The 15,455-nt window shown below is 34.6% G+C and overlaps 2 protein-coding genes across 2 annotated transcripts in view; one reads left to right on the forward strand and one right to left on the reverse strand.

Moving 5' to 3' along the window:
- Positions 1-2,512: 2,512 nt before the first annotated feature.
- LOC120017247 (GDSL esterase/lipase LTL1-like) lies at positions 2,513-4,910 on the reverse strand. The gene is made up of 5 exons (XM_038870410.1): positions 4,631-4,910; positions 4,381-4,508; positions 3,935-4,177; positions 3,349-3,601; positions 2,513-3,005 (listed from the first exon to the last, which is right to left on the reverse strand). The coding sequence occupies exons 1-5, from the start codon at positions 4,878-4,880 to the stop codon at positions 2,773-2,775; spliced, it is 1,107 nt and encodes a 368-aa protein (XP_038726338.1). The 5' UTR covers positions 4,881-4,910; the 3' UTR covers positions 2,513-2,772.
- Positions 4,911-9,462: 4,552 nt separating this feature from the next.
- The window catches only part of LOC120016303 (protein ILITYHIA), a 29,032-nt gene continuing 23,039 nt past the window's right edge, over positions 9,463-15,455 (forward strand). Inside the window, exons 1-12 of the mRNA XM_038869005.1 lie at positions 9,463-9,710; positions 11,291-11,667; positions 11,762-11,893; positions 12,033-12,414; positions 12,617-12,763; positions 12,927-13,111; positions 13,215-13,341; positions 13,463-13,536; positions 13,630-13,706; positions 13,804-13,840; positions 13,913-14,079; positions 14,449-14,632. Of these exons, the coding sequence (XP_038724933.1) occupies positions 9,596-9,710; positions 11,291-11,667; positions 11,762-11,893; positions 12,033-12,414; positions 12,617-12,763; positions 12,927-13,111; positions 13,215-13,341; positions 13,463-13,536; positions 13,630-13,706; positions 13,804-13,840; positions 13,913-14,079; positions 14,449-14,632 (2,004 nt within the window). The 5' untranslated portion in view covers positions 9,463-9,595. The remainder of the gene's footprint in view (positions 9,711-11,290; positions 11,668-11,761; positions 11,894-12,032; positions 12,415-12,616; positions 12,764-12,926; positions 13,112-13,214; positions 13,342-13,462; positions 13,537-13,629; positions 13,707-13,803; positions 13,841-13,912; positions 14,080-14,448; positions 14,633-15,455) is intronic.

A 15,455-nucleotide genomic window follows, 5' to 3' on the forward strand; every position in this document is an offset into this window, starting at 1 on the left:
TCTCATCCTTCTCAAAATTTTCAAATTATCAGCCTGTTTGGCAGGGCGGCTCCGCACTGCCAAACAGGCTAAAAATGGCCAGCGGATCCGCTGGCCAGAGCTTCTTTCACAGCCCTCCTTAATTTTTTTTTCATTTTTTATGTGGGACCCACGGTATGATTGTGTTTTTGACTTTTTTACACATAAATTAATGTGGCTCCCACAACTTTAATAATATATATTTAATATATTATTTAGTTTATAAATATTTTGTCAATAAATTTAATATTTATAATTAATATTATAAAAATTAATTTAATATTTATAAAATAAAGAAAATACACATTAATAAGCTTCATATAAAAAATTATTATTTTATTTGTTTGACTAATTAAAATTTTCAGTTATGATATAAAAAAATTCTAATATACTTAAAATTAATTTTAATAATAACTTATATTTATTAAAGTAACTTTAATAACAAAATGAAAAAAATTGATTAAAAATTGATTATTAAATTCAAAATAATACTTTTAGTCAACAGTTTTTCCGTTAGCATCACTTTTTAATTCACCAAACATCTCACAGCATATTTCACAGCTTTAAACTTAACCTTTTTTCTACAATATTTTCATTAGCATTCAAAATCAAACTTTCCGCTCTATCAAACGGAGCCTATAACAAATCCGTTATAAATTTTAGTGAAGCGTACACTAATATATGTAAGGAAGGCGTATGATTTTCCTATTGGTATTTATTTTCTTATAGCACGTGCCGACGTGTGTTACTATTTTTTTCCCCTTGAAAAGACAATAATACAGGCAATTTAACTTCCAACACATAATAATTGAGTCAAAATTTGTTATGGCTCAAAAAGTACCAGATTGATTGGGACTTACCCAACCAAGTGGTATATCTGAACAAAGTCTATCTCTATATGTAATAAGGTATTTTTCTTACCAAATGAGTTGAGGTTTGACCTATAGTAGCTGGGTTCTGATCATGTGAATTAGGCTTAATCATGTAATAGCTGGGCTAAGAAGAAACAAACCCATGTAGGTTCGATGTATTCACAAAAACCAGACAACCTAAAGTGAATAACATTATTGATATGTATGGAAGTGTGGATTTATCATGATTTTGCTTTTTGTTTCTGTACTTGGTCAATCAATGCTGAATAAATGAGAGTATGTGAGTATTTATAGTGGGAACCAACCCCTTCAACCATTTTTTACCGACTTTTTGGAGGAAGCTAGCAGTTCCACAAACTAGTGTTGAACACCGCACATATACATTTATCAATATTTAATTATTCCAACTAATATTATATTCTTCTCAACCTGATTTTGAGGCTCTTGAATTCGACATGATATGATACACTCATGATCCCACTGTCGGACCTAATAGACTATGCAAACTTTGTATGTATTTATAATTACTTAACACTAATAATTGGTTGATCAAGAACAAGTTTCTATATATAAATAAATAAATATGTAGTCAAATGTTTTTTTTCTCATTTCTTGAAACCTAATTAAAGAATATTTAATGCTAATTTTTTTTTAGAAGTTAGGACAGAAAATTGATTGAATGAGATGGAGTACCCAAATCATTAATGTTATACCACATAACACTCACACAATCTTTTAGGCACTGTTTGGATTTAGGAAAAAAAGAAAGCGAAGGTTAAGCGAAGGTGAGCGAAGTAGAGTTAGGTGAGGAGAGACTTAATGAGAGAGAAGGAACTAGGAAAGAGGTGGAGTTAATGAGAGTTAATTAAGAGTGAGTTACAAAAATGCTCTTGAAGTTAAAATGAGTAAAAATTATGGACAATTTGAAGAATAAGAAACAAAATTTTCTATTACCTCACTAATCCCCAAATCGGAAGATTATATATAAAATGGTGACTTTGAGAGTTAAGTGAGGTGTCCTTCACTTAACTCTCAAATATTAAACAAAGAAATATGAAACTGTGATCCTTTATTAACCATACTCACTTAGCTCTCTAAAATACTAATTCAAGTAGTAGTTGAGTTTTAGAGAAAGAATGACGTGTATAGATAGGGGGAGGGAAAACATAAATTATACTTCTAATTTTGGGTAGTCTTAAATATTTTAAATAAATTACCAAAAAATAATAAATAAAGTATGTAGGGTATAGATTATAATGATGTATTTTTTTTAGGGAAAAATGAAATTCATTGACAAATAATAACAAGTGAAATATGTATTTGATCTAACTATACAAAATATTTCATAATTGTATCAATATTTTGTCAACGAATTTAATTTTTTTATGAAAAATACATGATGATAATCTAAACAGTACTACTGCATGGCCCCCGAACACATAGTAATAGAATTAGAAGATTGCGACTGACACGTCATACACTCATACTCATACTAATACTAGTGTGAAATTGTGATTGAACTTGGGCTGGTTTTTGTATTATTTTTATATGGGCCTTATTTTTATGAATTTGGGCCTTATTCTTTTTGTTACATGTTAGAATAAAAAAAAAACACAATATAATATTGAAAAATCTACAAAAGATTACCATGACATTATTTGAAAAAAGACCTGGCCAATGTGCCTTACATACTGATCAACCAAAACATTAAATTCCAAACACAAACACTGCAAGTATTATGACACTTAACTTAAACAAACAAGACCCAAAACACAACCATATAATAATAATAATAATAATAATAATAAATCACAAGATTGAGAAGTACTAGTAATTTGACTTGACTACGATATATATATATATATATATATATATATATATATTAGGTCCTGGAGTCCAAGGCCAAGATAGTGCTGAGATTAAGTGGGTTCATGTACTTGTTTGAGCCAGTCAAGATTTGTTGCACTATAATTCTGTTGGCTCTCTCAGATGGATGAAATGGATCCCAAAATGCATAGATGTCTCTGTTAGGGCACAAGTTGGAGAGTACGGTGCAAAGCCCAAGCCCATTATAAGGCCCTTGTCCACAGCATGCTATCTTTGATGTCACAAATCCTGCAACATATATATAGTCAAATTTACCCATCATGAATTTTTTTTTTTTTTGATAAGCCCCATCATGAATTAATAGTAACAAACTAACAAGACCCACAAATTGAATAGTGTATTAAACATTATATATAGTTGCAGTAGACATAGAAATTGAATAGTGTTTTGTCATTTATTTTACCATCAAAGCCTTGTGATATGATAGGGGACCAAGATATATCTATCATTCAATCTAGCATCCACACAACACACACACACGTGTGTGTAAGTGTGTGTGTAAGTGTATGTACTTACCAAATTGTGTATATATATATACATGTGAGTAATTTATATAAATTAATGTACTTACCAAATTGTTGAGGGTTTCTAACAAAGTCCATGTTCATTTCATAAGCATTTGCAGCAACAAAGATATTAGATCCAATTTGACTATTTAGTGAATTTATCATTTGCACAAGTTGAGGATTGAACAACCCTGCTGCCCTTTGTAGCTCAACTGAACATTCACCATTTCTGCTCCTCATAGCCAATTCCGCCGGAACACAACCCATCGGTCCGGTGCCGGTCACCAACACCCTCCTTGCCCCCAATTCATAAAGCCTCTGTAACAATTACAAAATCTATATGTCAATTTCACTCCCTACTTTCAGGTAATTATTACATATATGGTATTTTTAAAAAAAAATATTTTAATAAATGAGGGTAGATAGGGTTAGATATGCATAAACATGAACACAATAACTCACAAGCACCCTATTTCACCAAACAAAGTACAAAAATATTTAAAATTTTGCCCCCACAATTTTTAATTATTCTGTCTCCATTAAATACTATATATCTATAATAAATTGGTCTCATAAAGTAGGTGGCTGTACCATAAATAATAAATAAATGAAAAGAAAAGAAAAAACAAACGTGATGAACAATTTAATTACCGATAAGACTTTTCTGTACTCAGAGATTAGATAGACAACATAGTCTGGTAGAGCAAATTGACGAGATCTTGCAGAGAATGGAACCAAGTAGTAGTTGTTGACGAAATCATTGCCTCCAAGTGTTATAAGCACAAGTGAATCCGTCACTAGTCTTTGAGTCTGTTCAGGACCAATTAGGGCACCCACCCTTTGTTGGTACTGTTGAAAGTACTCCAATTGCTTGTAGATCCTAATTATGTTTATCTGCAAAACATAATTTATAGACACTATTTTAGTGGGCAAAAGTCCCTCGGCCGAGATGGATAAGACATATACTCGATTTGATGGTATCCAAGTTCGAATCCCTCATTTCGCTTATTTACCAAAAAAAAAAGAGACTAATTTAGTGACCCAATTGAGGATAAGTAAATTGAATAAGTGAATTCTATGTATAAAATTGGACTTACAAATTGGATTCCAGTGTCATTGAGAATTCCAATGCCAGCAGAAGCAAAGTTGGCTCCAATTAATAACCTCTCACCAGTTAGGGCTGGGCTTAAGTATGGCAATGTGGGTTCTGACCCAATCGCCTCGCCTAAAAATAATAAAGGGTATTTTTGTAAATTAAACATGTAACGTTTAAGTTGCAACAAAACGACTTAAGAACGTATATAAAATAACAAATTGAACAAACTAAAATCAAAATTAAGGCCCTACTGATGAGATCAGGGATATTAAGGCCGTTAGAAAAACGGCCGGTGGCTCGATGAGTCGGATAATCTATCCCATAGGGTGGTGAATCGGCACGAGCAGTGGTAGCAAGGTAATTGTTGTTGCCATTGTCGACTAGCGAGTCACCGAAGACGAAAAATGCTCTTGCATCTGTATGAGGAACAATGCTTGCCAGGGTTACTAGCACACTCAAAATCACACTAGAAAAAATACTGGAGGAGTTGATAGTAGACATTGTTGTGAGTAACCCTAGTGATATACCATATGGATGAAGTGAAAATGATGAGTTTGGGCTATGTATATATAGTGTTTATGTTCTGGAAAAAATTTATGGTGCTTCTGCTGCTATATTTATTGTTTGTTCTACCACCAGAGATAAGGCAATAACATAACAGAAGATAGGACTGGCCGGGTAGTTCAAGCAAGTTAATTGTAAACTTTGTATTTGCAGAGCTTAATTAATAATTATACAGGATGAGCTGTAGTCAATTTTGTTGCCTAGTCTGATAATATTGCAGTTGATCACGACAAGTACTAGGATTGCAGGGACTTAGGCTCCCTTTTTGCGCGTAGCTTATTTCCGAATTTATTTATAAGCTAGTTTATACCCTCCACTGTCATGTATAATCGTAGACAGTATGCTTAAAATAAACTAACTTATAAGCTGACAAAACAAAACTCGTCAAAAGAGTTTATTCAAGTTTATAAGTCGTTTCCAATTACACGAATAAGTTGACAAAACAAAGCTCATCAAATGAGTATATTCGAGTTTATAAGTCGTTTTCCAATTACACTAATGAAATGTAAGATACGTAAGTAACACAAAAAAATGAAAGAAAAGGCCAAGCTTTAGAAATGTAATTTGGTTGCAAGTATTGAAATAGGAATTTCTAATGCAATTATAATAATCTCGAAATTAATTCATAATTCTTGGGTAATATGTTAAGAACAAGGTTAGGCGCGCGCCCATACACGGAACCAACAAGTTCATACCTTCATCAACCAACCACGCAAACCCATGCCCAACCATTACCCACACATGAATTGCTTGTACCTAACAATCTCAGTAGACCACTACCTAGAAAATTTATTGGCTGATTAAGGAATACATTTGCCCCCCTTATCAACAAATCACAACTCCCATATCTAAGCAATGTGGGATGTTCGTATCATAATCATAAGAAATTTTTAAATAATCTCGATTCTTATTAAAAAAATTGAGAAGTTAGAGCTTTTCACACAATACATTAACTATGTATTAAATTCCAAAGAGGGACAAAAAACTTAGAGAGTACTTGGCTAAGAAAAAAATTTATTTTGTGTAAAAATGTTAGGGATCCATAAAACCTGATGATGTAAGTATAAGGGTCCATAAAAATTTATTTTGACCATTGATTGATGTAAGTGTAAGAGTCTATAAAATCTGATGCATATCAATCAAGGGATATAATTGATTACTGAGATGATTGAGATCCCATTTACTGAGATCCCTATCACTTCTGTTGATTTTGTTGGCATGGGATTAAGACATGCGAAACAATGACAAGTTATTCAAATAATAAATATCACTTTGTAATCAATAAACAATGAGTAGCTAGCTAGGGTTTTCTATATAGTTTCAATTTATTTTGCAATGAAAAACTGAACTTATTTAAGCAACTGGTATGAATAAAGTATTATCTTTTGTCATATTAGGCAGGACAAGCACATCAACCCCATCGTAGCCTTGCATGGCTGGAAGTGAAAGTCGCAGTAAAGAGAGACATGTGAGTATGTGACCAACAATAATGGAGTGGGACACATTCTTAGCTACTCCAGATTGTCACATTGCTTTTAACGTTTATCATTAAGGTCAAAAAAGTTATGGTCAACCACTTAAAAGATAGTCTATTGGTGAATCTCTCTAGAGCCAAATCGTATGGACTTCAAGGGTTTTGAGTTCGATTCTCGAGCTATGCTTCGATCCAACTCATCCTGTCATCAGGATTGCATGGGCTGTGGAAAATGAGTGGGGTAGCATTGCATGAGCTATGTAATATGTAATTTCAACTAAAATCAATAAATAAACACACATTTTTTTCAACCGAGAAATACATCATACAAGTTTAACCATCGGACGTTTGATATGAACATAAACTTATGCCTTCTGATTCACCAATACACTATCATATGTGGTTATAAATACACGTAGACATATATATAATGGTGAAAACTAATTTAGAAGCCATGTGAGGAACATAAATGATGTGGGGCTTAGAGTAAACACTATACACAGCAGTTCACTTGTATTGACTGTACAAATTTGAACTGGAGAATCAGATATATAGCGTTTAGAGGGTTACCAAAGTATACGGTGAATGTGAACCCATAATGACTAATAAATAACCTCCCAACAACTTTTCACAGCAACATTTGGTCTCCAATCACTTACCTTTCCAACAAATTCTTCAACTGCTGTAGAAGCACTAACAACTACTACAGAGCCAATATTTTCAGGCCCTTCAATTCTGAATTCAGACCCTTCGAGTGTGTCAGTGCATTTAGCTGTGCTATGTGCGTACACAGTACAATTGTTCGTTTGTGATGTGGTTGGTTGCTGTGCATGCATTTTGACAGTGATCACACTGTACTGCTCCAGTTGCAGGATACATATTGGAATCCTGAGAAGTAGGAGGTGATGGAACTATAAAGCACACGCTTCACATTTTCAGGTTTGGAATTCATACATTAGAGATGATCCTCTAGGTCGGTTTGGGAGTGTGTTTTGTTTTGACCTTGTGTAATGAGGTGAGACGAGTTCTGAAATGGTGGTGATGTGAGACGAGTTGCGGTGACAAAAAGTGTTTCGCATGTTATTAAAAATATTGTCGCGAAGTGAGGGTAAAATTTGATTGTTTTCATTGATATAAATTAATTTTTGGAAAAATATAATTGGAATACAAAAAATTGGGAAAAAAATATCGTGTTTTGACTTTACTGAAATTTAGGTCAACCGCATTGCATCGGAATGGAAGCAACTCCCTACAGCTTCATGTTCGATACCATAACGTATTGCTTAGCCAAACATTTTTTTGTTCGAATGCGATACGTTTGGCAGGTGTAAACACAATGCTAAACGCACCTCAACAAACTAGTAAACCCAGCCCAACTACAACGCTCGGCCCAAAAACGAACATGGTAATCGAGATTCACAACGTATTGAAGTTGTTCTTGGGCCTCAACGATGAAATATATTTTGGGCCGAAATACCGAATTTGGTGCGTCTCTGGCTAAATAAGTCCGTGCAGCCACTAGCTAGAAACAAGTTGATCGATTGATTGCCAGGGAAAAAAAAATAAAAAAATTGATCGATTGATTTAACAGAGAGATGACGCCGTCCACAAGTAACAGATCGTGTCCACATGTGGCAGAATTTTATAGGCTGATACCTTTAAAAGAAGATTTTAATGGGGTCAAAAATTGAAAAATGAAATTATGTTTCATTTCTTCTCTGCGATTAGAAGAAATTATTAGTTCAATCTGTTATTAGAAGGGTAGAACCACAGAAATCTTGAGATGTATTTACTGTTTAGTGGTCAGTGAAAAATATATCCCTCCCATTATGATTCTTTGTGTGGGTAATATAACTTATCGTCGAAAGATTTGTCATGTTCCAACTCAGTTACTAACTATTTAAACGTTTCAAGTCAATAACTTAAAGTTCAAATTTGTTTTATTTTGATAATTCGGACAGATTCTGATACTTTCAGGTAGAAACCCGCTTGGGCATCATTTATTTATCGGGTAAAGTAGGTATGATTAACTTGTGTGGTCTATTGTGTACATATTTAGTGTAGGATCCCAAAACCAGATATGTTGTTCCACATCGAAAGATATGGGGCTTAATGTCTTATTTATAAGGACAAATCCACTCCTTAACCATTAACAAGTTATTTTCCTAGACTTAAGTGAGTTGGGCTTAACCCATTTACTTGGATCTAAGGAGAAACAAAGCCGTGTATGGGGGGGTGTGGATTTACAAGAAGATATCCGGTCGTGGTAAGGTTTACCGAAGTGAACTATGGCAATGAATCAACCAACAACTATGCCTTGGATGAGGTTGAACAACTGTAGCCCAGCAAAGAATTATATGTGCATATTTAATCTGACGTTTCCTATATTTCAACTTTGTAATCCCCCTACTTCTACTTCTCTATAATGTGATGACTATTTGCCCAATTATCGGTTTCTTTCATCTCTCTTCATGAGAATGTTCAATTTGCTGTTATTCAATCTTCAAGTCGTTCAATTCGGCCGTGGAAGAAGGCCAGTTTACTCAAGTTGTTTGGTCCATTTAGGTCCAATATGACAATTGCCAAGTAGAGCTGAACACTATTGATTTGGGCCGGGCTTGAAATTTTTTTTATAATCCAACAGGCTCGGGTGAGTCTAGTTGAGTCCGGCCCACTGAAGTCATTGGGGGCAGAATCTCCGTCAAGTCGAGCTAAATAATTTTCCAAGCCCGCTTCTACCATATGATCAATTGCACCCATCCTCAAGTAAAATGTGGAATTTTTGTTAATATTTGTAACATGGAAAAAAATTAAAAATCTTGAATATTTTAAGTACTTAAATATTAGTAAAAAACTGAAAAGTTTGTCTTAAATTAGATTTTTTTTCTTGGCCTTGAATTTTCCCCCAGAAAAGGAGAAAGAATGAAGGAGCCCATGAAAATAAAGCCCATAATTATTAGATTGGGCCGTATCTGTGATGTATAGTTCTCTCAGCCCACTTTCCAAATGATTTTTATATTCATCATTGTCTTTCTCCAGGCTGAAGCTGCGCCTAAAACCCTAAAACACGGGACTGACTAGCACTCGTTTATCGTTCCTTATTTCTCATTTCGATCATCTTCAGAATTCGCAGGAATCGTCTCTCGGATCCTGAACAGAGAGGTCGACCCGTTTCAGAATGGCGAATGCATTGGGCTCCCTCATTTCCATCGATGGGTCGGTCTCAACCTCGTCCACCAAGACAAGGACACGGATCTTCCGGCACGATATCCCGTCTAGTCTCGACGTTTCAGGTCATCATGATTACTCCTTGAGACCTATAATCATTGAAATGCAATATCAATATCTTTTAATAGTACTGACGAATAGAAAATGACGTGAAATAGTCGAATTGAAGGAGATCTATTAAGTTAGATATGAATTTAAAAATTGAAGAGGAATTATGAGTCTAGGTTTTACTCAATGTTGCTGGTAATGGTGTTTTATTTTCTTAAATTTGAGTTTGAACTATGGATATCTTTTTCTGTTGCAATTTTCGTTCTCATGTTTTCTTGTGCTCATCTTATTTGTCAATTCTTTTACTCACCGCCGAGCATGAGAAATCAAGCTCCATTTTAAAGTGCAGGCTCCAAATTTTACAGCTAGTGTTCAGTTTATGGACTAAGTTCAGCTGTGAAGGCTTGGTTTCTTACCTTTTAGACTTTAGTAGTAATCTTTCGTCGTAACCTTTCATTTGACTGATGTAGTTTTTGAAACTACCAATGTAGAATTTGTTTAGGATTGGGCAACCAAAACCCTAACCCCCAAATTAAGAACCCTAGGACCGAAACTCACCATTCCCAGGTCTGATTCGTCTGAATCTGAAACCAAAATTCTTGAATTTTTTGAATCAAACAAAAAGACCCTGAAACTCTAAGGTAGGGTTGGATAAACTCACATTCCCCTCTCAACCTCTCACCGAGCGTGTCTAAGGAATCTCTCCTATAACAAATTTGTATAAAAACTCTCATTATTATTTATTCTTGACTTGCATCCATATTTATAGTCTCCTAGTAATCCTTATTACATGAGAAACTTCATTCAAGTAAAACATGGATTCCTAAAAGTAAACTAATATGACTCCAATTATAACTAGGACTTGACTTAACAAAATAACCTAATAAAAGACTCTCAAAACAAATAACTATTACTAAATTCGAAATTCCAGCACACTTGGAAATTCCGACAATACCCTTACTGTGAAAACTAAAAGAAACTTAGTTAAAATAGACATGATAATAGACTAACTTATAAAAGACTATATTCATGGTCTTCCTGCATCATTGACACTGTGCATGACAGTCTAAAATGGTGATTTTTAGGTGTCAAAATATGTTCGTTGAGATCATTACTGTTTTGAAGTGCTCGCTTCTTGGTTTTTTGTTTCCAGCTGCATTGTATTTCTGTGGGGTTTTAATTTATGTTCTCTGCAGTTTCTGTGGAAGTTTTTACTTAAACCATGGAAATGAATTCCCATAGGGTAATGTAATGTGAGACTTGATATCACGTTTTACAAGAGCTTTTATTTTGCATGTTGAGCTTAAAGTGTAGTAGATACAGTTTGATGAAACAAGGCTGTGGCTTTATGGGCTATGCTGAATGCTTCCTCTACATTTTTTTTCTGCTTTATACTACTGTGGGCCTCCTTTTTTCATGATCCTTGTAATAGTTTTACGTACAGTATGTTTAGATAAAGCTTTGACAGTTTTTGCTAGCTTAACTACTCATTAAGAACATCATTCAAAGTAACGAGAAATGCTACTCAGTAAGCATGTTTTGATTCAAGCTACAAAATTATGCACAGTTCTGATATATTTGGAGTTTAAAACTGCAGATATGTCCCCTGAGCTCTCGTCCCTGTTGGTAGATATAATTTTTAAGACGTTGTTTATATATGGTGATCGTCAATCAAGGAAAGCTGTTGATGACGTGATTACAAAAGCTTTGGGCAATGTTACATTCTTGAAAAGTTTTGCAGCAGCCCTTGTTCAGTCTATGGAAAAGAATTTGAAGTTTCATTCTCATGTTGGCAGTCTGAGGCTCCTTAAGTGGTCATGTCTCCTCTTGAGAAATAGTCAGTTTGTCTCTGTTTCAAAGAATGCATTCTGTAGAGTAGCTGCAGCACAGGCATCTTTACTCCATATTTCTATGCAAGGATCATTTCGCGAGCGAAGGGCTTGCAAGCAAATGCTTTTCCATTTATTTTCTCAGGTTTAGCCAGAGTAATCTATACTTGGTGTTGAGAGATCATTTTTCATATGTTCTCAATATAGTAATTTCTTATACTGGCTTCTTATATCTTCAGCCGCCGGACTTCTATAAAATATACATGGAGGAATTGAAGGATGCACGGATTCCGTACAAAGATAGTCCTGAATTAATACTTTTATTGCTAGAGTACTCTAGCAGATTGCCTTCTTTGTTTGAGCAATACAAGGTCAAAAATATTTTATTTTACTTGTGTTCTCGGAAACTTGTTCTGTTACAAAGGGCTCTTATTTTGTATTGATTATTTTTTGTTAACAATTGGCCTACATTATTTTTTCTTTTGTGATGTGATCTTTAAAAATATGCAGCCAATATTTCTTGACATATACGTTGGAGCAGTTCTAAATGCCAGAGAAATTCCTGCAAAAGGGCTTAGTGAATCTTTTCGTCCACTTTTTGCACTAATGTCACACGATGATCTTCAAAATGTGGTGGTTCCATCATCAGTGAAAATGTTGAAACGCAATCCTGAGATTGGTCTGGAATCGATTGTAATTCTTTTGAATGCGGTCAACCTTGATCTGAGCAAGTATGCAGTTGAAATTCTTTCGGTAGTATTTTCACAGGCTCGACATGCAGAAGAAGGAAGAAGGGTTGGAGCATTGGCAATAGTGGGCTGTTTGAGCCAAAAGTCTAGTAATCCTGATTCTCTCGAAGCGATGTTCAATGCTATTAAAGCAGTTATTGGAGGTTTGGATTTTTTTTTTGTCCTTTCTTTTGCCATTTGAATTTTGAAAGATGGCTAGTCATTATGTATGGTAGAAAAAGCTTTTTGTATGTACGCATTTTTTATCATGTACTGCTGGTTACCCCATCCCATCATAAAATAAAAGGACAAGAAAAGGAAAAAATAAAAAAGGAACATTTCTAACTGAAGTTTTAAATGTGACAGGCTCGGAAGGAAGACTTGCATTTCCTTACCAGAGAATTGGGGCAATAAATGCATTGCAGGAGCTGTCTAATGCCCCTGGAGGGAAATATCTCAACAGCCTGTCTTGTACTGCATGTGGTTTCCTTATATCTTGCTTCAAGGGTGAAGGTATGTGTTGGTTTTTATCTCTCTTACGTTCATTTATTTTACATATGTTAGACCCTGGAGTTCCTTTACTCAGTTTTCTGGACTAAACTTGATCACTTTTCTCATCACTTTGATTATTTTTGAAATGTTTATATATATATATATATTTGATGTCAATTTTCAGGAAATGAAGAAGTAAAACTTGCAATACTCTCAGCTTTGGCTGTGTGGGCAGCACGATCTGTTGAAGCTCTTCAATCAGACGTAGTGTCATTTATTGCTTCTTGCCTAAAAGAAAAGGAAACTTTAAGAAGGGGATGTCTTCGATGTTTACATTTAATATGCAAGAATGCTGATGCAGTTTTACATGTAAAGTGGCAAATTGAACTGTCTATTTTTGCCTTAAGTGGCTGATTTTTATCTGACCAGTTGTGTTCCATCACTTACATTAGACTTTTATTATGCACTTCAGATAACGCCATTGCTGGGCCCTCTTATCCAACTTGTAAAAACTGGTTTTACAAAAGCAGTGCAACGTTTGGATGGCATATATGCATTGCTTTTAGTTGGGAAGATTGCAGCTGCGGATGTCAAAGCAGGTTTGTTGTTGATAATATTTTTTTATATCATTGGTTGAATTGAGGTGCTTACATCCTCCCACTTCTGCTCTAATGATTTCCCAGAGGTTCATTGAACGGTTAATTTTTTTTTTCTTCTCAGAGGAGGCTGTGTCAAAGGAGAAGATTTGGGCTTTGATATCTCAAAATGAACCTTCTCTTGTGCCAGTTCCCATGGTAGCCATTCTCTATTGGTCTTAGCACTCAAAAAAACTTATTGATCTTACTACATATTATTTTCAGTGTGTTGATTATCTATTGGGTTCGCAGGCCTCTAAATTGTCTACAGAAGATTGTGTAGCATGTGTGAATCTGCTTGAAGTTTTACTGGTGGAACATTCAGACCGGTATATTTTGGTTATGATGTACTATATGGGTCTATGTGTGTGCCTATTTAGTTTCTGAAGAGATTTCTTAGTGGTTATTTTCCTTTTCTTTCTGCAGAATTTTGGAAAACTTTTCAGTCAGATCACTGTTATCGGTAAACTGGAATCTGTAGCATTTTTAGTTCTGCTAGTAAATATGTGACTGAGTGATTATTGATTTGTTGCAGGTTATTCTTTTTCTAATATGCCATCAAAGTTGGGATGTTCGTAAAATTGCTTATGATGCTACCAGAAAGATTATCTTGTCTTCTCCACAATTGTCTGAACCTCTTTTGCACGAGTTTACAAATTTTCTTTCGGTTGTTGGAGAGAAAATTTGTCTTTTGAAGTCAAGGTACAATTTATGTCTATGTGCTTCTGAAGCTAGGGGGTTTTTTGTGCTATTTATAGTGGACTAACTGAATATTTAATGTTCGAGAATGCTCTGGGAAGTTGGTCAAAATAGTGATCCTTGATTAGCAATAGCGCCTCTTAATTCTGAAAGAGAAAAGGTTGCGGCGTATGGAAAAACTGTGTCAAATGTTTATTTGTTGATGACTTATTCAAAAGAGTTCATTTATTGATGATTTTACTTCTATGCCTGTGTTGGTTCACTATGGCAAAAGCACACATGTTAATACCTATATTTTTTCTCTGTCCTTTCCTTTATTTCTTTGGCCCCCTCCTTTTGTAGACTAGGGGATCTAAATTGGCACGTCTGTAGTGATGCAGATAATTCATTGGACACTTTCGTTCCCTTCCTTCCATCTGTTGAGGTCTTAGTGAAGGCTTTAATAGTCATATCATCTGCAACTCTTAATGCTGCCCCAACTGTGTCAACGCAAGTTATATTCTGCTCGCATCATCCCTACATAGTTGGCACTGGAAAGAGAGATGCAGTTTGGAGGGTAATATATAATTAATAAGTCTAGTTCTTTTGCATGAAGCTACTCTTGGCATGCTTTTCCTTAGTTGAAGATGTTGAAGCCTAAGATTGCATCTATGTTATATCTGTTGAAGCCTTGAAGGTTAATCTCTAGACAATGCCCTTCCTTCTCTGGCCTGAAGTGTGAGGGAATGCGCGTTTTCAGTTTTTTCTTTGCAAATGATATCTAAATTGTTAACAGAAAATGAATATTTATGTTATAAGTAAGTACCATACATCAAATTGCTAAATATAAAACAAGTATTTTAATAAGTATTCAAAAAATGTATGATAGAAATAGGTACCTGGAGTATGTAAACAATAAAACCATACATAAATAATAAAAGGATGAAAAAAGCTTCTGTCAAATGCATGGTGTAAGGCTACATACGTTCTTGGAGCTCACCATGAGTATCTTGTGCATTTGGTGCTGTTTGTTGCTTTCCTTTTAAAAAAAATAATCAAACTTTATAAGTAATCTGTAGATAGTGAATTAAAACTATAAGCTATCTGTAAATGACGTTCTTTTGAATGAAAACGATAGTTTTTATTAAAACTATACGTAGTTATTAAGCATTCCATGGTGAATATTTTCCTGGACCATGTGAGTACAGAAATCTGAAGTTGTCTCATAAAATTTTGGGATATCTTGTTAACTAATGAGTTGATTTGTGAAACACAATACAAAGGTGATGGGAAATGATCTTTAAAATGCAAAGGGCAAGCAAGTCTGCTAGTGATATTAGGTGGAAAATTATAGAACTGAATCTATGATTAGTAGTTCTCATGGTCTTTGCTTTTTCGTC

This window comes from Tripterygium wilfordii, chromosome 15, assembly GCF_013401445.1.
Source record: "Tripterygium wilfordii isolate XIE 37 chromosome 15, ASM1340144v1, whole genome shotgun sequence".
Taxonomy (NCBI): Eukaryota; Viridiplantae; Streptophyta; class Magnoliopsida; order Celastrales; family Celastraceae; genus Tripterygium; species Tripterygium wilfordii.